General features: G+C 38.7%; 1 protein-coding gene across 2 annotated transcripts in view; it reads left to right on the forward strand.

Moving 5' to 3' along the window:
* Window positions 1–24,359, forward strand: part of LOC124606835 — a 206,326-nt gene that overhangs the window by 89,170 nt on the left and 92,797 nt on the right. For both annotated transcript variants that reach the window (XM_047138914.1, XM_047138921.1), the window contains exon 6: window positions 8,790–8,943. In XM_047138914.1, the coding sequence (XP_046994870.1) occupies window positions 8,790–8,943 (154 nt within the window). The remainder of the gene's footprint in view (window positions 1–8,789; window positions 8,944–24,359) is intronic.

Here is a 24,359-nt window from a genome sequence, read left to right on the forward strand (position 1 = left end):
TGTCTTCATAGCTGCATTCCACTAGTTTAAGGCAGACCTTTTTATCTATCAATGGATGCTAAAAGTGTATAATGAGAATAGAGAATGTCTCTCAACTTAAAAGAAAATTAGTTACTGCATATCATAAGGTTCTGTCATAATTCAATGTTTTTATGTAATTGATCAAATCTCATGCCAGTAAGGAAGATAAATTAAAGATAAGTGCTTGTTTCTAAAAGGGAAGAAAATGGTGTATATTAGCTTAAGAAGTGTAAGAACTAGAGCTAAAAGCAGTATAATGGTAGAAATAGGGAACAGGAGCTTCAATCAATCACCCTATACCTATATGTACAGACTAGGTTATTACACAGTTTGGGTGACTAAGAGAATACCAGGTAGGAGGGTGAAGATAGTATTTTGGGTCATAATGAGAGAGACTAGGTTATTACACAGTTTGGGTGACTAAGAGAATACCAGGTAGGAGGATGAAGATAGTACTTTGGGTCATAATGAGAAATAAGAAGCTCTGGCATGAGATATAGTAAGAGATTTTGAAGGCATGGGGATCAAATGATCACTGATGTCGCTCATTTGTACTGGAGACAGATTTTTTGGTTTCCTGGAAATAATAATGTTTCAGATTTTGATGTACAATGGGATAGGAATGATGATGGAAATAGGATCACATTTGAGGAAGTGGAGAAAATGGTCAATAGATTGCAGTGTAATAAAGCGGCGGGGGTGGATGAAATTAAGTCGGAACTCATCAAATACAGTGGAATGTCAGGTCTTAAATGGCAACACAGGATAATTGAAATGGCGTGGGAGTCAGGACAGGTTCCATCAGACTGGACGAAAGCAGTAATCACACCAATCTTTAAACATGGAAACAGAAAAGATTGTAACAACTACAGAGGTATTTCTTTAATCAGCGTTGTGGGTAAAATCTTCTCAGGTATTGTTGAAAGGAAAGTGCGAGTATTAGTTGAGGACAAATTGGATGAAAATCAGTGTGGGTTTAGACCTCTTAGAGGTTGTCAGGACCAGATCTTTAGCTTACGGCAAATAATGGAGAAGTGCTACGAGTGGAACAGGGAATTGTATCTATGCTTTATAGATCTAGAAAATGCGTATGACCAGGTACCTAAAAGGAAGTTATTGTTTGCTCTACGAGATTATGGAATAGGAGGCAAACTTTTGCAAGCAATTAAAGGTCTTTACATAGATAGGCAGGCAGCAGTTAGAGTTGACGGTAAATTGAGTTCATGGTTCAGAGTAGTTTCAGGGGTAAGACAAGGCTGCAACCTGTCTCCACTGTTGTTCATATTATTTATGGATCATATGTTGAAAACAATAAACTGGCTGGGTGAGATTAAGATATGTGAACACAAAATAAGCAGTCTCGCATATGCGGATGACTTAGTTGTGATGGCAGATTCGATTGAAAGTTTGCAAAGTAATATTTCAGAGCTAGATCAGAAACGTAAGGACTGTGGTATGAAGATTAATATCTCCAAAACGGAAGTAATGGCAGTGGGAAAGAGATATAAACGGATTGAGTGCCAAATAGGAGGAACAAAGTTAGAACAGGTGGGCGGTTTCAACTACTTAGGATGCATATTCTCACAGGATGGCAACATAGTGAAAGAACTGGAAGCGAGGTGTAGCAAAGCTAATGCAGTGAGCGATCAGCTACAATCTACTCTCTTCTGCAAGAAGGAAGTCAGCACCAAGGCTAAGTTATCTGTGCACCGTTCAATCTTTCGACCAACTTTGTTGTATGGGAGCGAAAGCTGGGTGGATTCAGGTTACCTTATCAATAAGGTTGAGGTTACGGATATGAAAGTAGGTAGGATGATTGCAGGTACTAGTAGATGGGAACAATGGCAGGAGGGTGTCCACAATGAGGAAATCAAAGAAAAACTGGGAATGAACTCTATAGATGTAGCAGTCAGGGCGAACAGGCTTAGATGGTGGGGGCATGTTAAACACATGGGAGAAGCAAGGTTACCCAAGAGACTCATGGGTTCAGCATTAGAGGGTAGGAGGAGTCGGGGTAGACCAAGGAGAAGGTACCTGGATTCGGTTAAGAATGATTTTGAAGTAAAAGGCTTAACATCAGAAGAGGCATCAATGTTAGCACTGAATAGGGGATCATGGAGGAATTTTATAAGGTGGACTATGCTCCAGACTGAACGCTGAAAGGCATAATCAGTCTTAAATGATGATGATGATGATGATGATGATGATGATGATGGAAATAAATGGTGAGTAGAAGTCTCTCCCCCGCCGCCTCCTCCTCCTCCTCCTCCTCCTCCTCCTCCTCACCCTCCTCTCCCCCTTGAACCATTGACCATTGGTGGGGAGGCTTGCATGCCTCGGCCATACAGATAGCCATACTGTAAGTGCAACCACAACGGAGGGGTATCTGTTGAGGTGCCAGACAAATGCGTGGTTCCTGAAGAGAGGCAGCAGCCTTTTCAGTAGTTGCAGGGGCAACAGTCTGGATGATTGATTATACTGGCCTGGAACATCAACTAAAACAGCATTGCTGTGATGGTACTGTGAGTGGCTGAAAGCAAGGGAAAACTACAGCCGCAATTTTTACCGATGGCCTGCAGCTTTACTGTATGGTTAAATGATGATGGCATTCTCTTGGGTAAAATATTCCGGATGTAAAATAGTCGCCCCATTCATATCACCAGGCAGAACTACTTAGGACATCTTTATCAGGAGAAAACAACTGGCATTCTACGGATTAGAGCGTGGAATATCAGACCCCTTAATCGGGCAGGAAGATTAGAAAATTTAAATGGATAGGTTAAAGCTAGATATAGTGGGAATTAGTGAAGTTCAGTAGCAGGAGGAACAAGACTTTTGGTCAGGTGAGTACAGGGTTATAAATACAAAAGCAAGTAGTGGTAATGCAGGAGTAGGTTTAATAATGAATAAAAAAAAATGGAAATGTTTATAAGCTGCTATGAACAGAATAGTAAATGCATTATTGTAGCCAAGATAGAGACAAACCCCATGCCTACCACAGTAGTACAAGTTTATATGCCAACTAGCTCTGCAGATGATGAAGAGATTGAAGAAATGTATGATGATGCAAAAGAAATTATTCAGATACTTAAGGGAGATGAAAATTTAATAATCATGGGGGACGGGAATTCAGTAGTAGGAAAAGGAAGCGAAGGAAAAGTAGTAGGTGAATATGGACTGAGGGTAAGGAATGAAAGAGGAAGCTGCCTGGTAGAATTTTGCACAGAGCATAACTTAGTCATAGCCAACACTTGGTTTAAGAATCGTGAAAGAAGGCTGTACACGTAGAAGAGAACTGGAGACACTGGAAGATTTCTTATTGATTACATAATGGTAAAAAAGATATTGAGGAACCAGGTTTTAAATTGTAAGCCATTTCCAGGTATAGGTGAGGACTCTGAACCACAATTTATTGGTTATGAACTGTAGACTAAAACAGAAGAAACTGCAATAAGGTGGGAATTTAAGTAGATGGGACCTGGACAAGCAGAAAGAACCAGAGGTTGTAGAGAGTTTCATGAGTGTTAGGGAACGATTGACAAGAACGGGAAAAAGAAATACAGAAGAAGAAGAAGAATGGATAGCTCTGAGAGATGAAATAGTGAAGGCAGCAGAGGATCCGGGAGATAAAAACACGAGGGCTCGAAGAAATCCTTGGGTAACGGAAGAGATACTGAATTTAATTGATGAAAGGAGAAAATACAAAAATGCAGTAAATGAAGCCTGTGAAAAGGAATGTAAATGTCTCAAAAATGAGATTGACAGTAAGTGCAAAATGGCTAAGCAAGAATGGCTAGAGGACAAATGTAAGGATGTAGAAGCATATATCACTAGGGGTAAGATAGATACTGCCTACAGGAAAATTAGAGAGACCTTTGGAGGAAAGAGAACCACCTGTATGAATATAAAGAGCTCGGAGGGAAAACCGGTCCTAAGCAAAGAAGGGAAAGCAGAAAGGTGGAAGGAGTATATAGAGGGTCTATACAAGGGTGATGTAAATGAGGGCAGTATTATGGAAATGGAAGAGGATGTAGATGAAGATGAAATGGGAGATATGATACTGTGTGAAGAATTTGACAGAGCACTGAAATACCCAAGTTAAAACAAGCCCCTGGGAGTAGACAACAGTCTGTTAGAACTACTGGTAACCTTGGGAGGGCCAGCCATGACAAAACTCTTCCATCGGGTGAACAAGATGTATGAGACAGGCAAAATACTGCCAGACTTCAAAAAGAATATAATAATTCCAATTCTAAAGAAGCAGATGCTGACAGGTGTGAGAGTTATTGAACTATCAGTTTAATAAGTCATGGTTGCAAAATACTGACACAAATTCTATACAGACGAATGGAAAAACTGGTAGAAGCCAACCTCAGGGAAGATCAGTTTGGATTCCGGAGAAATGTAGAAACACGCAAGGCAATACTGACCCTACGACTTGAGAGGTTAAGGAAAGACAAACCTACATTTTTTAAGCATTTGTAGACTTAGAGAAAGCTTTTGGCGGTGTTGACTGGAATACTCTCTTTCAAATTCTGAAGGTGGCAGGGGTAAAATACAGGGAGCGAAAGGCTATTTACAATTTGTACAGAAACCAGATGGCAGTTATAATAGTCGAAGGGCACAAAAGGGAAGCTGTTGTTGGAAAGGGAGTAAGACAGGGTTGTAGCCATGTCCACAATTTTATTTAATCTGCATATTGAGCAAGCAGTAAAGGAAACAAAAGAAAAATTTGGAGTGGGAATTAAAATCCATGGAGAAGAAATGAAAACCTTGAGGTTTGCCAATGACATTGTAATACTGTAAGAGGCAACAAAGGTCTTGGAAGAGCAGTGGAATGGAATGGACAATGTCTTGAAAGAAAGGAATAAGATGGACACCAACAAAAGCTAAACAAGGATAATGGAATGTAGCCGAATTAAATCAGGTGATACTGAGGGAATTGAAATTGGAAATGAGGCAATTAAAGTAGTAGATGAGTTTTGCTATTTGGGCAGCTAAATAAATGGTGATGATCGAAGTAGAGAGGATATAAAATGTAGACTGGGAATGGCAAGGAAAGCATTTCTGAAGAAGAGAAATTTGTTAACATTGAGTATAGTTTTAAGTGTCAGGAAGTCTTTTCTGAAAGTGTTTGTATGGAGTGTAGCCATGTATGGAAGTGAAACATGGCTGATAAAAAGTGTCGACAAGAAGAGAATAGAAGCTTTTGAAATATGGTGCTACAGACTAACTGATAACGAGGTGCTGAATAGAATTGCGGAGATGAGAAATTTGTGGCACAACTTGATTAGAAGATGGGATCGGTTAATAGGACACATTCTGAGATGTCGGGGGAGTACCAACTTAGTATTGCAGGGAAGTGTGAAGGGTAAAATCGTAGAGGGAGATCAAGAGAGGAATAAAGTAAGCAGATCAGAAGGATGTAGGTTGCAGTAGTTACTCGGAAATGAAGAGGCTTGCACAGGATAGAGTAGCACAGAGAGCTCCATCAAACCAGTCTTTGGACTGATGACCACAACAACAACAACAACAACAACAACAACAACAGATGTTTTTCTGAACTTAATGGGCAGAACTTTGTCCATAAAGGCTTTAGCAAGACGTCAGTATATTTGGTTGTCTCCTGCCTCCCACAGGAGATGTGATGATTGTGATGACCAGTGGGAAGGGACTTATTTATGTAGAGATATTTTTGGTAGTTCATACATTTGGTGTGGAAATATATTTTTGGGAGCCATCAGAGGGATGGCGAAAAATTACATGTAGGTAGCTTCTTGAGTTGAGAACACCAGATGTACCACATTTAAAATAGTTATATGTCCGGAAATGACTTTAATCCCCTAATGCCAGGGTGTGCACCTGAAGTTCAAGAGAAATTGAGGATGGGATGTAACAATATAACAATGTGGCTTCAGCTGCCACAGATTGTGGTCAGTAGTGTGCAGGTTGCGTTTGTGTGTGTGTGGGGGGGGGGGGGGATCTCCGATATATCGATATACGATGAGTGGCAACTATCCTTCTCATAATATTGTTAAAGTTCAAGAGATTTTGACATGAATGTGCCAGAGGCCCACAGTAGTGATTACTATTATTTTATTTATTTTTGTATTTAGATTATGGTGGACTATAGAAATATATGCCATACGTAGAAGAGGAAGAGAAGACATGAAATAAATATTAAAATATTAACAAAGTATTGAAGTATAGCAGGTGAACATTTAAGGGTGTTATTAATTTTCCATCAGAGCTCTATATCTAATGAACTTAACCACGCAGTAGTCTTTGGAGAAGCATTTATGAAGTTGCTCCAGTCTCTTTGAATTTCTTATTTGATGTTCACAAGTAATGTGGTATTTTATTTGCTCCATTCCTCCACAACTACATTCGGGACTGTCTACTGTCCCTCTATCATCCCCTGTTCATAAATGGATGCTTCACATTTTGTGTGTCTGGTTCTGATGTGGTTCATATGGCTCCAGATTTTTCTTAGCGTGTAAGTGTTTCAGTTGGGTCGATCTGATTTGCCAAGCCTTGTCCAGCAAACAGTTTCCAATATTTTAGGCATATAGATGACAGATGGCCTTCAAAATGGTACAAGATTCTTCTGGAAGGTACAGTGCTTCCATTTGATGTGTGTGTGTGTATGTGTGTAGCGACTGAACTGCCACACCGTGAGTGGGGAACATTGCATGGCTGTTTTTTTTGCCTTTTATCAGCATTGATAGCAGGAAGATATCGGTCCCAGAGACTCGTGAGTATCAGGAATGTTTTAATTTCAAGTTTGAACTCAACAACAACTGATGAAAGAAATACTTTTCTTGAACGATGCAATTACGAACTAAGAGTTTTCTGATATTTTTTCCTTTACTTGTACTGTGAAACTTTCTTCTTGCCAAATTTCATGATCACACATCAAGAGGAAGTAACCTGTAGGTTTTAATGAGTCAGTTTGCAAGTATCAAATATGTGGCACAAATGACCGTGTCTTTTGATTACATTGAGTTAGATGCTAATATTTATTATACTTCCCAGGGACCGTAGACCTCAGCATGTGATGTAAATTTCAGCATGATACATCTACCTGTTCTTGAGAAGAAGGGGTTTCAAGAGATGGATGGAAGGAGGTCTTAACAAATGGATACACAGTCAGAATGAGATTTTCACTCTGCAGCAGAGTGTGCACTGACAAGAAACTTCCTGGCGGATTAAAACTGTGTGCCGGTCCGAGACTCAAACTCGGGACCTTTGCCTTTCGCGGGCAAGTGCTCTACCAACTGAGCTACCCAAGCACAACTCACGCCCCGTCCTCACAGCTTTACTTCCGCCAGTACCTTGTCTCCTACCTTCCAAACTTTACAGAAGCTCTCCTGCAAACCTTGCAAAACTAGCTCTCCTGAAAGAAAGGACGAGGTACTGGCAGAAGTAAAGCTTGTGAGGACGGGGCGTGAGTCGTGCTTGGGTAGCTCAGTTGGTAGAGCACTTGTCCACGAAAGGCAAAGGTCCCGAGTTCAAGTCTTGGTCCGGCACACAGTTTGAATCTGCCAGGAAGGTTCGGATAGACAGTCAATCTGTTAATAAAGGACAAAAAATTGGCCAGAAGTGAGTAGGACTTGTGCACTGTGGGTTCTGTACAAAACTAATTATGTATACAGACAGTTCATCCATTCGGGGAATAGATGATTTCGGGCGATTTTTGCCTGTTATTGACATTGATAATGGCAAGATATCGGTCCCAGGGATTCCAACACTGTCGAGAATGTTTTAATTTCAAGTTCAAAGTCAGGTAACAAATAACAGAAAAAAAAATTTCATGTGATGTAATTACAAATTAACAATTTTTGGATTTTTTCCTTTTATTTGTAAGGTGAATCTGTGCTTCTTGGCAGATTTCATTATTCTAGGTCAATGGGAAGTACCAGGTTTTGATGAGTGAGTTTGCAAGCATCAGAATATGTGGCCGTATCTTTTGATTGCATGAACTTAAAAGCTTCACTTCTTTACATCGCCAAGGGACTGTAGACCTTAATGTGTGACATAAATTTCAACTAGATACGTATACCTGTTCCTCAGAGAAAGGGTTTTGAATATTTGGATGGACAGACAGATGGACAACAAAGTGATCTTATAAGGATTCCATTTTTACCGACTATGGTAATGAACCATAAAAACTAAGTAAACTCTTTATTATTTTGATAGTAATCATGGTAACGCGCAAAATAAATTTATTCCACTGTAAGACATGGCGGCTGGTGTCTTCATGGAAAAATGGTTGCAGTTGCCTATGGAACCATGATTGTACCCATGCATGCACTCCCTCATCTGAAGCAAATTGTCAGCCATTAACATCTTCCTTCAGGGCTCCAGACACATGGAAATTGCATGGGGAAAGATCAGGACTGTATGGAGGACGTGAAGAGCTTCCCAGGGTAACTTCTGCAGGGTAATTGAAACCACCTTGGCAACATGTGAGCCATAGAGTCCGAGTGCTGTTTGCATCCACTATTTTTGTTTGTTCATTATAAATATTGTTGCAATGACTATGATAAGGCAGGGTATGCATTGTACGGTCACTGTATCTGATTTTCATTATCATACCTTTACTTCCTTCACAGATTTGATCATTATTTGAACAATTAATGATCAGATCAATTTCATAATCAACATTTTTTTAGGGTGAGCATTTGTCTTATTTTGTGAGTTTCATATTTGTTATCACCATTTATTTTCTACAGTGAATATTTAACATAAACTATTTCTCCTTTCAGCATTTTGGGTGTCACTCCTCATAGCTCTGATGATGACATAAAGAAGTATTATAAACGACAGGCATTTCTTGTTCATCCAGACAAAAACAATCAACCTGGGGCAGAAGAGGCGTTCAAGATACTTGTGCATGCTTTCGAGCTCATTGGGGAACCTGTAAGTGTATTTTTTGCCTGTTGTCTGAAAAAAATGTGTAAACTGGAAATTGTGTGTGTGTGTGTGTGTGTGTGTGTGTGTGTGTGTGTGGGTGTGGGCGTGGGCAAGTGCATGCTCACAATATGCTGGGAAGACACATAATAGACAGATGAATCATTTTATGTCTCTCAATTGACTATTATTGACAACAGCAGTAACGGCTTCGCAGTGATGTAACAGTGTACTCAAGTAACTACTCCACACACACACACACACACACACACACACAAACATACACAAGAACATAAATGCAAGACCATAAATAGACGTAACTTGCATACCTTGTGCATGCTTTAAATAATATACATGAAATACTGTGTCTTTCTCATTTAATCTTGTGAGCAATTCATTCATAGCTATAGTATTCCACTGCACAGTGTTTATGGGAATCATTCACCATTTGTCTTAGTTGAGAAATTTCAGTTTTACATTTGTTTACTATTTCAGTTTTGAGGCCGAAAACCTTTTCATCGACTTTTTTTTTTTCCAACCAAAGGTTCTACAGTGCCCTGAATCTTCATTATTTCGGTATCGAACCTATCTTTGATGCCATTAATCTGCCCCTGCATAGTGGCGAATTTGTTATTGACAGTATCTATTTCAGTTTCTAAATCCTTGATAGCATTACTCACGACACCTACTTTTGAGTCTACATTTTCGATTTGTTTACTGATTTTAACACCTTGTGTTTTAATTACATCTGTCTGTGTTTTAGGCTGAGTGCTAATATTACTACCATGTGCTGCATTTTTTAACAAATCATTCATGGTCAGTCATTTTTCGCTACTTTGTTCTAAGGTGTCCTCATACTTAGATTCTACTTCTCATGTTTCACTTGGCTCAATTTCGAATTTTGACGAATCGAACGTATCCATCGAGTCATTAACATAACCACTGTCTTCATTCGTGTCATCCTTCATACCTTGTTTTATTTGTGATGGGCTCATCATCTGAATTTGAACATTGACGTGTGTATGGTACTCAACGTAAGACTGTAGCCATCCCATGGCATCATCCGTGCTCTCGCCTAGTGAACTACTGCCACCTAGTACACTAGGTACTTTTTCTTTCGCTCATTCTGACCTACTACCATTTTCGTATCAATTCTAAATACTTTATATCTTACCTTTTAAAGACCTGTAAAGCTTTCTATTAAACATTTTGCGCCTGATATATTACATGTTCGCTCCACTGAACATTCAATGCTCATCTTACAGTTATTTTAAGCCAAATATTTATGTAACAATCTATATTTTAGCAAGAAAAATTTTGACGAATGTCCTGTCACAGTTGCCACGTATAACACTAACTTGCCGTGAAACATGCTAATATTACCCTCTGAGAGGATTTCAAAGTTCGACTGTGCGTATGTGTAATGGAAAAGGGTATCGGACTATAATTTCGAATTTTGTGAAGTTGACAGTAAAACCAAACGGGGCTTAACCTTGGGAGTTAACAGAAATGGTAAAATTATAAGTGAATGGAAAAAAAATGAACAGTAGCCAGCCTAATTAGGCACATTAATTTGGAAATATCTATTTGAGAAAATTGGATATTAGTTATTGAAGTTACTTTTGTTGAGATTTCCCATTTAATAGCAAACAGGATACAAACTGACACAGTGCATTCTGTTCTGTGTGTAGCAACAGTTACCAATAAAACACACACACACGCACACACACACACACACACACACACACACACACCAGTAAAGTGTGGGGAGGAAAATTGCACCCAGCTCATATTAATGATGGCCACAGTCATTAGCATCACTTAATCAAAATACTGAGAAATTGCTGCATGAAGTGCAGAATTAATTTTAGACATGAGGGGTTCTTATCTTGACTGTCGTGAATAACAAAAATAAATATGAATAGCATCTTAAATACATTGTTTAAGCTCTTCTAGATATAACAGTTTTCTTTAGTAACAGTAATAGTTTATTTTTTTCTTAATAGGAGGACAATATGATGGGGACCCAAACTGGTTTAGTTTCACTAGCCAAGGGTCTTTGATTATTGCAAAAGCAAAAACTATCTCTAATAGCTGATCATTCACTTAAATTACTGTGCCAGGTAATAAAATGCAACACTGGGCTTAATTAACTTCAAAAGGGACCAGAACTACACTATCTTTGAAAATGTGCACATCTTCACTTCTAATAGTACTACCGCAAATCGGTTCATTAAAGATTTATACAGGGTGAGGCAGTGAAACAGCACGATTTTGAAAAATCACCAATAATGTATTTACAAAATAGTATAATTATTTCAACATGAATCTTAAGTGCATGTGTGGAAATTAATGTTTTACCTTAAAAACTATCTTTTTTTGAATATGGTGTCAGTAAGGTGGCGTCTTTGGTTTTGCGTGCATTGTCAGAGTCTAAGGTGAAGTCCGGCAATGACGTTCTGTAGCATCTGCAACGGAATGTTGCTAATTTCCTGCCGGATTCACTCCTTCAGGTCTTCTTTTGTTCTTGGTGGATTTAAGGTAGCCTCAAAGAAAGAAGTTTGGGGTGGTCAAATCTGGTGAACGGGCTGGCCAAGTGATATCATCATTCTTGCTGATTAGCCGTCCTGGAAATGTGACTTTAAGCAAATCCATTCAGACATTAGTGGTGTGGCTTGTTGCACCACCTTGCTGGAAGAGTGTTTCTTCATCTGGATCATGCTGATCAATTTCAGGCACACCAAAAGTTGCCAACATGTCAACATAATGTTCAGAGTTCACCGTTACTGTGTTACTACGTTCATCTTAAAAAAAAAAAAAAAAAAATAGGGTCCCACGAGTCTACAAGAAGATATTGCACACCGAACTGTTACTTTTTCAGAATGGAGAGGGTTTTCATGAAGATCATGTGGGTTATTTGCAGACCAATTCTGGAAGTTCTGCTTGTTGTCATAGTCACTAAGGTGAAAGTGGGCTTCATCATTCATCCATAAGTTATGCACTCTTTCTCCATATCTTCCAATAACATTAGGCATCGCTTGGCAAAAGCGTATGCGTTGATTTTAATCATTAGGTTTTAGGGCTTGCACTATCTGCATTTTGTATGGATGATAGTGTAGGTCATTCTTCAGAATCCATCTCACTGATCGATTGCTGAGACCAAGTTCGCAGTGTGCAGCCTTGCTGATTTTCGGGGAATTCGTGACAATGCACCGCGCACGCGATCAATGCTCTCTGGGGTCCGGATTGTTTTTTCACTACCACCTATTTTTGTCGTCATGCTTGGAGTGGCCTCAAAGTTTTTTACCCGCAGGAGGATAGCTTTTCTTGATGGCACGGGAGCCCATGGCGGTAGATTAAACTCAAGATGGAAAGCATGTTGGGCACCAATCACATTATCTGTGTTTTTATAATATGCTTTTACAGCAAACACACTTTGCGCACTTGACCAACGCTCCATGACTACTGAAATTTCCACCTGTCTAGACACTCAAGGTCGTTTCCCCCACTCCCATAACCCCCGATCGCACCCGTTAGCCATAGTCGGAATTGTGCCGTTTCACTGCCTCACTCTGTACGTACTTGTTCTTTAATCACCTGTGAAGCAGGTATTCTTGGCAATAATATATACACAACCTTGCACTGTGATCCTACAAAGCTATATTTTGTAATAAACTAAGGATACTTCAGCAAAAGCTTATCAAACTTTGCTTTTATGGTTTTAGCTTTTAAATAATTAAGGCTTTGACTTTCCTATTGATGATCTTTAAATTTTTGTTCTTAAACTTTCTACCTTAACAATTTCACTATTAGTAGTCCATAAACGAAGCATCCAAATTTTACTCTCACTTTAACTTTTATTATTGCTTTTATTTTGGACAAAAAATCACTTTTAAACACATGAAAGCCAAAATTGTTGATTTAAATCAGAATAGTTGGTTTTAGTAGCACTTAGGTGAGGACCCTGCATAGGTTTGTCATCAGGATTGAAGTTATGGTTTCGAACATGAATTGACATTTTATGTGATTGTTATATTATTGAAACATCACACAAATTAACTGTCCATACCAGTATACATTATGTAACTTAATTTATGAAGTCTGTGAAGCAGTGGCGGAGATTGGTGGCAGGCGAAATGGCAGCTAACTGTACTCACAACTCTTGATGTGAGAATGCTCTATAAAATGTTCTTGGCATCAGATTTTCAACATATTAGAGCCATTCCATTATTCCGTGATTACCAAATAACAGCAAGATCCACATCTGAGGCAAATACCTTCTAATGCAGCTTCCAATTGCCTCTCTTAGCACCATCGAGGTCTACCATGCTAAGGCTAGCCACACACTGCGTGCTGTTCACACAAAGTAGCCACTCAGTTCGACTGCCAAACCCACCTTTTTCATCATGCCACTTTCGTTGTGGAGGGAATTTCCAACAGTGTTTACATGTTACAGATACAAGTGCCCTAAGCATGAACCAGCTTTTAACATACATACTTCTTTCATAAACAAATTCATATTATAATAATTTAAAATTTCAAGATATTCTTTTGCTTTCTTCATATATACGTTACAAAACTCTAATTTTCTTGCCATACATCTAGGAGTTCAAACAATACAGAATGTACACTTCATAAATTGCAGATACTCAGGTACTTAAAATAAACCTACTCATAATCGATATAAGTTTTACACATGCTCCATGTGTCATTGAGATTTCCTGACAGGGATACATCAATGAAATATCAATAACACTTCAAAACATTGTTGGGCGACTAGAAAAAAAATTGCAAGTGCATTGCACAACAGTCACTTTACATAAATGTTTACATAAAACACTGTTTCATCAAGTACCCAAACATGAATTTTTGTCATATTCAGAAATTGTATACTATTCTATTCATGTGTCCATGCTGTGAAAACATATCTAGGGATTTACGTATTGCTTACATACACAGCTTACATTACATAATATTTTTGTTTGGGTGATAAGATGTGTCAGTGTTGAGGATCAGTGGACAAAGTTCAAAACCATCGTACAATATGCGTTAGATGAGTATGTGCCAAGCAAGATCGTAAGAGATGGAAAAGAGCCACCGTGGTACAACAACCGAGTTAGAAAACTGCTGCGGAAGCAAAGGGAACTTCACAGCAAACATAAACATAGCCAAAGCCTTGCAGACAAACAAAAATTACGCGAAGCGAAATGTAGTGTGAGGAGGGCTATGCGAGAGGCATTCAATGAATTCGTTAGTAAAGTTCTATGTACTGACTTGGCAGAAAATCCTAAGAAATTTTGGTCTTTTGTCAAAGCGATAGGTGGACCAAAACAAAATGTCCAGACACTCTGTGACCAAAATGGTACTGAAACAGAGGATGACAGACTAAAGGCCGAAATACTAAATGTCTTTTTCCAAAGCTGTTTCACAGAGGAAGACTGCACTGTAGTTCCTTCTCTAGATTGTCGCGCAGATGACAAAATGGTAGATATCGAAATAGACGACAGAGGGATAGAGAAACAATTAAAATCGCTCAAAAGAGGAAAGGCCGCTGGACCTGATGGGATACCAGTTCGATTTTACACAGAGTACGCGAAGGAACTTGCCCCCCTTCTTGCAGCGGTGTACCGTAGGTCTCTAGAAGAGTGTAGCATTCCAAAGGATTGGGAAAGGGCACAGGTCATCCCCGTTTTCAAGAAGGGGCGTCGAGCAGGTGTGCAGAACTATAGACCTATATCTCTAATGTCAACCAGTTGTAGAATTTTGGAACACGTATTATGTTCGAGTATAATGACTTTTCTGGAGACTAGAAATCTACTCTGTAGGAATCAGCATGGGTTTCGAAAAAGATGGTCACGTGAAACCCAGCTCGCACTATTCGTCGACGAGACTCAGAGGGCCATAGACACGGGTTCACAGGTAGATGCCGTATTTCTTGACTTCTGCAAGGCATTCGATACAGTTCCCCACAGTCGTTTAATGAACAAAGTAAGAGCATATGGACTATCAGACGAATTGTGTGATTGGATTGAAGAGTTCCTAGATAACAGAATGCAGCATGTCATTCTCAATGGAGAGAAGTCTTCCGAAGTAAGAGTGATTTCAGGTGTGCCGTAGGGGAGTGTCGTAGGATTGTTGCTATTCACAATATACATAAATGATCTTGTGGATGACATCGGAAGTTCAGTGAGGCTTTTTGCGGATGATGCTGAGGTATATCGAGAGGTTGTAACAATGGAAAATTGTACTGAAATGCAGGAGGATCTGCAGCAAATTGACGCATGGTGCAGGGAATGGCAATTGAATCTCAGTGTAGACAAATGTAATGTGCTGCAAATACATAGAAAGATAGATTCCTTATCATTTAGCTACAAAATAGCAGGTCAGCAACTGGAAGCAGTTAATTCCATAAATTATCTGGGAGTACTCATTAGGAGTGATTTAAAATGGAATGATCATATAAAGTTGATCGTTGCTAAAGCAGATGCCAAACTGAGATTCATTGGAAGAATCCTAAGGAAATGCAATCCGACAACAAAGGAAGTAGGTTACAGTAGGCTTGTTAACCCACTGCTTGAATACTGCTCAGAAGAGATAGAGAAGATCCAACGGAGAGCTGCGCGCTTCATTACGGGATCATTTAGTAATCGCAAAAGTGTTACGGAGATGATAGATAAACTCCAGTGGAAGACTCTTCAGGAGAGACGCTCAGTAGCTCGGTACGGGCTTTTGTTGAAGTTTCGAGAACATAATTTCACCGAAGAGTCAAGCAGTATATTGCTCCCTGCTACGTATATCTCGCGAAGAGACCATGAGGATAAAATCAGAGAGATTAGAGCCCACACAGAAGCATACCGACAATTCTTCTTTCCATGAACAATACGAGACTGGAATAGAATGGAGAACCGATAGAGGTACTCTATGTACCCTCCACCACACACCGTCAGGTGGCTTGCGGAGTATGGATGTAAATGTAGATGTAGATTTTAATGCTTTCCTTTCACATGATTAGTTCATACCTATTTTTTACTGTGTGATCATTAAGAAACTATGTTTTGTCTGCTTTAAATATTCATGCAGTTCACCATGAAAAATATAACACTTAGTGCACTATACAAACTTTTCATCACTGACCCTTCAATACTCTAGGCAGTCAACTTTTCTTTTCAACTTCAACACTTGTCCGCCAGTTGACAAATTTGGTAGTCCTCCTGATTATGCTGCAAGTATTCAGTCAGTGCAGTCCTTATGTGTGTCATAGCCTGGAGTTTACATATAATTTGTATGTCAAATTATATTACACAGGATCTGAAACTTACAGACATGTATCAGTAGTCTCATAACAGAAAAGTTTTCCAGCAGAACACTTGATAACACAACATAAGAGCAAGAATCTACAGAATCAAATACTATTTCATTAATTCCGTGTACACTTTTTAATGTTGCCCCTTATTACTCATTTCTGTGGTCGTATGGTTTTAAATTGACAATGTTACAAACACCTAATGGCTTCTTTGACTTAGCGTAAACAAGATAATAAGTGTTAGTGTGCGCAGCTCCTTGCAATTCATAGGGGGCCATTATAAATATATTTGAACTTAGAAATTCGTGGTTTATTTCACTTGATTTTTTTGTAAGTTTTTACGAGAACAAAATCCCCAATTTCGAATTTGATCACCTTAAGGTGCTTATCATGCCTTTTAGATCTGGCTTCCACTTTTTGTTTCATTCTTTTTCTTCCCAAGTATTTTTTCTCCCTCAGATCTAGTTCCTCACGTGTAAATCCTGTTTTTTCATGGTGGAGGGTATTCATTATAATTTCAAAGCCTGCAGTAAACTTGCCCCATGCCTTATGATTGTGGTGGCAGTAGGTTAGACACAATCTACCTAGTTCATGCATACAGTGCTCCACTGGATTGCTTGCAGGATGGTATGCCAAAATATATTTCAGTTGAATGCCATTCTGTTCCATCCCTTCCTTCCAGAGTTTTTTAATGAATTGGTATTTATTTTCTGATAGTACTGCCTTTGGCATTCCTATCACATTGAAATATTCAGTCGTTCTATTAAATACTGCCTTTACGGTAGCTTTCCTAATGGGAAAAAGTTTGATAAACTTTGAAAATACTTCTGATACCACTAAAATGTAGGCACAATTTCCGGAAGTTTTCATGAGAGACTGGTATAAATTCACTGACATTAAGTCAAGAGTATCTTCCGGTACATTGTTTGCATGTTACCTTGATTGGTTCGACTAGTGACCTTTGGCCTCTGGCAAATATCACATGACTTAATTGGATCTGTTACTTCTTTGTAGAACTGATATTTATTGTTATTACATCAGAAAGTTATTCGATACACTTTTTCGGACCACAGTGTCTTAAGGTGAAGTGAAAATAGTCAAGTAGTTAGGTCTCAAATTGAGATGGCCAGCACACTTTCCACTCCCCTCTACTCACATCTTTTCATTTGTATAGAATACCCTTGAAGATCTTATAATACTTATTAATTTGAGGATGTTTTGTATTATTAAAATTTACTTTAACTGATTTCTAGACTTCGTATTCAATTTGGTAGTACTGCATGTTTTTGCAAATGTGTTCGATTTTCCTTTTCCCCTGCATGTCTTTGATGAACCTCCTATGGAAAGTGCCATCTTCATTATTTTCCTTTGGTACACTGTCTATCCTTTCAGGTAGTATGCTACATGATTGTCAGTTCCTTTAACATAAAAAAATTTTATAGTCAAACTGCTGGAGGTACAGTGCTCAACATTTTAATCTGTCAGTAAATAAGCACCAGTCTTTAAGAAATGTCAACACTTTGCAATAAGAATGTATAATTGTTTCATGCCTCCACAAATAATTTCTAAACCTTTTCAAACTCCATATGATGGCTAGAGCTTCCTTTTCAGAATGATGTAATTTCTTTCATACTTAATCAGGTTTCAACTAGTGAAAGCTATTGTCCTATGTTTTGATTCTACTGTATCTATGTTTTCGTGGAAAATTTCTATGCTGATTCCATACACACTGCTACCAGTACTCATATGAAATAGTTCACTCAGAATGGTTATGCAAGATATTGTTTCTTGTTAATTCATTTTTCAAATTTTCGAAATCTTTTTGGCATTCCTCTGTCCAAATGATTGCATTATTTTTCTTAAATAACCCATTTAAATTAGGACTATTAAATGCTTGCCCCTTCACGAATTTGCTGTAAAATCTGCAGAGACTGAGATATGCTTTTAATTGCTTTCACTTCTTATATGGTGGTCATTTTCCAATGGCATTTAACTTGTCTGGGTCTTTTCCAATCCCAGAAGTGTTAATAATATCTCCCAATAATTTTATTTCCTGTTTTATGAATTCGCATTTCTTCAGTTTTAGTGTCATCCCTCCTGCTTGAAGAGCAGAAAAGGTTTTGTCTAATAATTCACAGTGTTCTTTCCAATTTCCCGTGGCGATCAACAAGTTGTCCATGTATGTAGTCAATCTGGCACTTAGTTCCCTTCCTAACACGGAATCTAAAGCCCTAATAAAGACTGAGAAGGAAGTATTAAGACCAAGAGGAACGACTTTGTATTGATAACATTTTCCCACAAATAGAAATGTGGTATACTTTTGAGACTCGTTATGCAATGGAATTTGCCGATATGCCACCATGAGATCTAAGGTAGTCGAATATCGCACATTGAGGAACTTTTGCAACAGTTCGTCTAAATTTTCTGGATGATATGCTTCTCTTTTTACAATCTTTTTTAGTGTTCGTGCATCAATTACTACTTGCATACCTCCATCTTTCTTGTTCACAATAATGAGAGTGCTATTGTGCTCACTATTGCTCCTTTTTGATAATTCCCCATTCAATCATTTTGTCGATTTCTGCCTACGTGGCTTCTCTCTTAGCTAGAGGTACTGGATAAGATTTCACGAATAATGGCTCATGTTCTGTTGCTTCAATATGGTATTCAAATTTCTTTACTACTTCTGGTTTCTTTGAAAACACTTCCTGATTAGTAGTCAGAATGTTAAACAGATCGGCTACTGTTCTGAAAGTTCCTGTACCTCTTTAATAATTTCTTTAAAATTTTCTACTTTTTGGTCATCAGTCATTATGTTCTTTATGTGGTATATTTCATATAAATTGAACAAACCATCATTCCCAGGATCTAATTCTAATAGCAATGAATCAACTTTGGTGTTCTGTGAAATTTCGTTCTCGTCAAATCCAACTTCCAAAATAACAGATTTATTACTAATTTTGACAGTCCCGCTATCACAATGAATGAGTTCTTTTTCCTTATCTAACCAATTGATACCTAAAATCATCTCAATATTCACTTCAGGCATGACCAGGAAGCCGTGTTCAAATTTTTGCCCATTAATTTCAAATTCTACCAACACTTGTCTTTGAATAGGCTTGCTGGATTTGCCAATTGCCCCTACATTTTTCACACCATTTACTGACTTCCTAACTAACCCAGGTCTATTGGAAATGTGTTCAAAGAAAGATTGTGAAAAGGCTCTAATTTGGGATCCAGTGTCTAAAAGTACTTTCAGTGTAATACTGTAAATTTCAGCTGAGATGTTAGTTTGTTTGATTCTAATATTTTCTGAATTTTCTTGTTCCTCCAATAACAAATCTTGTTCAACCATCAGATCGCTCCAAAATATGTTATTTACTGGCAAATCACATACGTCTGGGGGCTTCCTCGGTTCTCTGATTTCGATGTCTTTCATGACTCTAATCATTTCTTGCTCTGTTATCGTATCATCTGGTTGCTCTTTCTTTTTTGGTTTGGTATTTACTGCCGAATTTTGTTTGGATAAGACTTCATTTTACTTTTCAGAGTCATCTTCCATTGTACTTCTTTCCTTGTCCTCCATTTCTACATATTCCTCATCTGAACTATATTTCATATTCACTGTCTAATTCTAACATGAATGCTACTCTTAGACAACGAGCAAGCTCCTCTTTTTACCTTCCATCAGTTTTCATATTTTCAAAATTTCGACTCTTTCCTAACATTTCTGTTCATTTTCAGTCACAGTTGGTTCTTCATCTAAACTATCTTCAGTATCACTTCTGATGACATCAACCTTAACTTCATATTTAGTATAATCGTCATGGATTTCAGTGGTTCGCTTATACTCATCTGAATCTATGTTCTCTTGACTGTCAACAACAGCTAATTGTATGAGTCTTTCGTCAGCCAGGATCACCTCATCTGCAATATCGAGAATTTCATCCTACTCCAGATTCCTATTTCTACCGACCATTTTTCTGTTTCTAGCACCAATTTCTTTAACTTCGGCAACTCGCATGCTTTGCGCAACACCTTCCTCTCCCTTACCAAATTCATCTGAAATCACTGCTCATGCACCTTGCATGGTGCTAACTACTTCCATCTCCTTTTCATTTTCAGACAAAACCTTCTTTTTGACGTTTCCACTTTCATTTCTCCCTTTTATTAATTCACTAGCCATATAACCGCTTTTAAAATCTTCCCACTCGTATTGCTTTAAACCGTAAAAAAAAAAAATCATCATGCCACTCCACAATCATTAAAGACTCCTATTCACACAAATTGTCTGTCTTTGCTTGGTTGTTGATGCTTGCTCTTTTGCTTAACAACATGTCCAATTCCATTCTCACTTCGGTGGTATTTCCCACCGAAACAGGTCCACTGAATTCCCATGTGACGTCATCTCTCCCTGCTGCCACTACTGCAGCCACGCTACAGACAGCTGATCGCTCTGCCAAGTTCATTGACGCGGTTGCTAAGTTCACACTCTCACCTCTGTAGTATAGCATGTTGCCTGTGACTTACTTATGCATGCACCTGTTGTTCTGTGAGCACTGTCCTGTGGCGCTGTGCTGCCGCTTACTCATCTCTTAAACACTTTGTTTTGGCCAGAGTGATTTCTTCAGTTTGGGCCGGTAATATTTGTCTGTTCAAATCTGGCCCATAAAACACGCGGGCCTTAGCTTTCTGCATAATTTTAGTTTTGATAGTTTCACAGTGCAAATCCTCTACCACAAAATGACACGTTACCGCGACCTCTGCCTCTGCCTCTACCTCTTTGCATCATATTTACACAGTAATGTTTGTTCTCATTCTGTTCATTATTTTCATGAGTATCCCGATTCCAGTTGTTATTATTTTGCTGATAATCACAGTTCCCTCTCCAGTGGTCCTTGTCTTTGACCCTTTCCAAAAGTGACGAGAACTTTTGTGATTACTTCCCACATAACATTTTGAATCCTCCGGGAGTTTTCTCCATAGTTCACACACTATTTAGGATTCCGTTCGTCTGTTTCTCAAGTGTGTCAGTTTCTGATACCACATTTCCCAAAATTCTTTCATTGAGCCTCTGTTGTCATATAACCTGGCCATGATAAACTCCCACCATACGCAGCCCTGTTTTTGCATCTACCAGTATTCCTCTATAAATTTCTATTTAAATTCACCAAATGACATTCGTTCTGTATCCAAATTTAGGCCCCATCTTTTCGCATCGCCAGCTAATTTGCTAATGACCACATTGACCTTTTCTTGGTCTGTTACATAATCAGGACAATTCCTTTCACTGTTTTTCAAAAAATCTAACGGGTGCCATCTGTTATGCCTTTTTGCCAGATTGAATCATTCTTTGCCCCCTAGCAATTTGCTACATGTTATTCTGTCAGTGACATAATTTGGCTTTTCTCTTATTTGTCATTTGAGGTCACTCACTTTACCTTGAATTTGGGAAGTGTTCTGTTCACCCTATTTTTCACACGTTGTCACTTGTTTATTCAGTTCCTTTTCGGAATCATTCACTGTTTGTCCCAGTTGAGAAATTTCGGTTTTCTGTTTGTTTACTATTTCGGTTTTGAGGCCAAAAACCTTTTCATCAACTTTTGTTACAACCAGAGGTTCTACAGTGTTTTGAATCTTCATTATTTTGGTATTGAACCTATCTTTGATGTCATTAATCTGTCCCTGCATTGTAGCGACATTGTTATTGATAGTACCTATTTCAGTTTCTAAATCCTTGATTGCATTACTCACAACACACCTATTTTTGAGTCTACATTTTCAACTAGTTTACTGATTTTAACACCTTGTGTTTTGATTACATCTGTCTGTGTTTTAAGCTGGGTGTTAATATTACTACCTTGTGCTGCAATTTTTAACAAATCATTCATGGTCAGTCATTTTTCGCTACTTTGTTATAAGGTGTCCTCATACTCAGATTCTACTTCTCATGTTTCACTCGGCTCACTTTCGAATTTTGATGAATCAAATGTATCCATCGAGTCATTAACATAACCACTGTCTTCATTCGTGTCATCCTTCATACCTTGTTTTATTTGTGATGGGCTCATCATCTGAATTTGAACATTGACGTGTGTATGGTACTCAACGTAAGACTGTAGCCATCCCATGGCATCATCCGTGCTCTCGCCTAGTGAACTACTGCCACCTAGTACACTAGGTACTTTTTCTTTCGCTCATTCTGACCTACTACCATTTTCGTATCAATTCTAAATACTTTATATCTTACCTTTTAAAGACCTGTAAAGCTTTCTATTAAACATTTTGCGCCTGATATATTACATGTTCGCTCCACTGAACATTCAATGCTCATCTTACAGTTATTTTAAGCCAAATATTTATGTAACAATCTATATTTTAGCAAGAAAAATTTTGACGAATGTCCTGTCACAGTTGCCACGTATAACACTAACTTGCCGTGAAACATGCTAATATTACCCTCTGAGAGGATTTCAAAGTTCGACTGTGCGTATGTGTAATGGAAAAGGGTATCGGACTACAATTTCGAATTTTGTGAAGTTGACAGTAAAACCAAACGGGGCTTAACCTTGGGAGTTAACAGAAGTGGTAAAATTATAAGTGAATGCAAAAAAAAAATGAACGGTCGCCAGCCTAATTAGGCACATTAATTTGGAAATATCTATTTGAGAAAATTGGATATTAGTTATTGAAGTTACTTTTGTTGAGATTTCCCATTTAATAGCAAACAGGATACAAACTGACACAGTGCACTCTGTACTGTGTGTAGCAGCAGTTACCAATAACACACACACACACACACACACACACACACACACACACACACCAGTTAAGTATGGGGAGGAAAATTGCACCCAGCTCATTTTAATGACGGCCACAGTCATTAGCATCACTTAATCAAAATACTGAAAAATTGCTGCATGAAGTGCAGAAGTAATTTTCGACATGAGGGGTTCTTATCTTGCCTATAAGAGTGTTTGCTGACAGTGCTATTGTGTACAGGAAAATTTTGTTGTTGGAGGATCATAAGAAATTACAGCGAGACTTGGACAAAATTTGCACTTGTCTAATGAATGGCAGTGCTGTGTAAGTGTTAGCAAATGTAAGATAATGCCTGTACAAAAGAGAACAAACCAGATAGTATCAGATTACAAGATTAGTGGTGATCATCACAAGCAATATATAGGAATAATACTAAGAAGCAGTGTGTAATGCAGTGGACACAAAACCATTACTAGAGAAAGGAAATGGAAGATGTAGATTTGCTGGAAGAGTTCCAAGAAAGTGCAGTGCATCTTTAAAGGAAATTGCATACAAGATGCTAGTATGACCAATCTTAGAATGTGTGTGATTGGAGGCTTTCCCACTGTACGAGGTGCATTCAAGTTCTAAGGCCTCCGATTTTTTTTCTCCGGACTGGAAAGAGATAGAAACATGCGCATTGTTTTAAAATGAGGCCGCGTTCATTGTCAGTACGTCCCAGAGATGGCAGCACCGTACGGCAGATGGAATTTTACTGCCAGCGGCGAGAATGAGAACTGTTTTAAATACTTAAAATGGTGACTTTTCCTTACTTGAACAGCGTACAATCATTCATTTTCTGAATTTGCGTGGTGTGAAACCAATTGAAATTCATCGACAGTTGAAGGAGACATGTGGTGACGGAGTTATGGATGTGTCGAAAGTGCGTTCGTGGGTGCGACAGTTTAATGAAGGCAGAACGCCGTGTGACAACAAACCGGAACAACCTTGGGCTTGCTCAAGCCGGTCTGACGACATGGTCGAGAAAGTGGAGAGAATTGTTTTTGGGGATCGCCGAATGACTGTTGAACAGATCGCCTCCAGAGTTGGCATTTCTGTGGGTTCTGTGCACATAATCCTGCATGACGACCTGAAAATGCGAAAAGTGTCATCCAGGTGGGTGCCACGAATGCTGATGGACGACCACATGGCTGCCCGTGTGGCATGTTGCCAAGCAATGTTGACACGCAACGACAGCATGAATGGGACTTTCTTTTCTTCGGTTGTGACAATGGATGAGACGTCGATGCCATTTTTCAATCCATAAACAAAGCGCCAGTCAGCTCAATGGAAGCACACAGATTCACCCCAACCAAAAAAA

The sequence above is a fragment of the Schistocerca americana genome, chromosome 1, assembly GCF_021461395.2.
Source record: "Schistocerca americana isolate TAMUIC-IGC-003095 chromosome 1, iqSchAmer2.1, whole genome shotgun sequence".
NCBI classification, from domain to species: domain Eukaryota; kingdom Metazoa; phylum Arthropoda; class Insecta; order Orthoptera; family Acrididae; genus Schistocerca; species Schistocerca americana.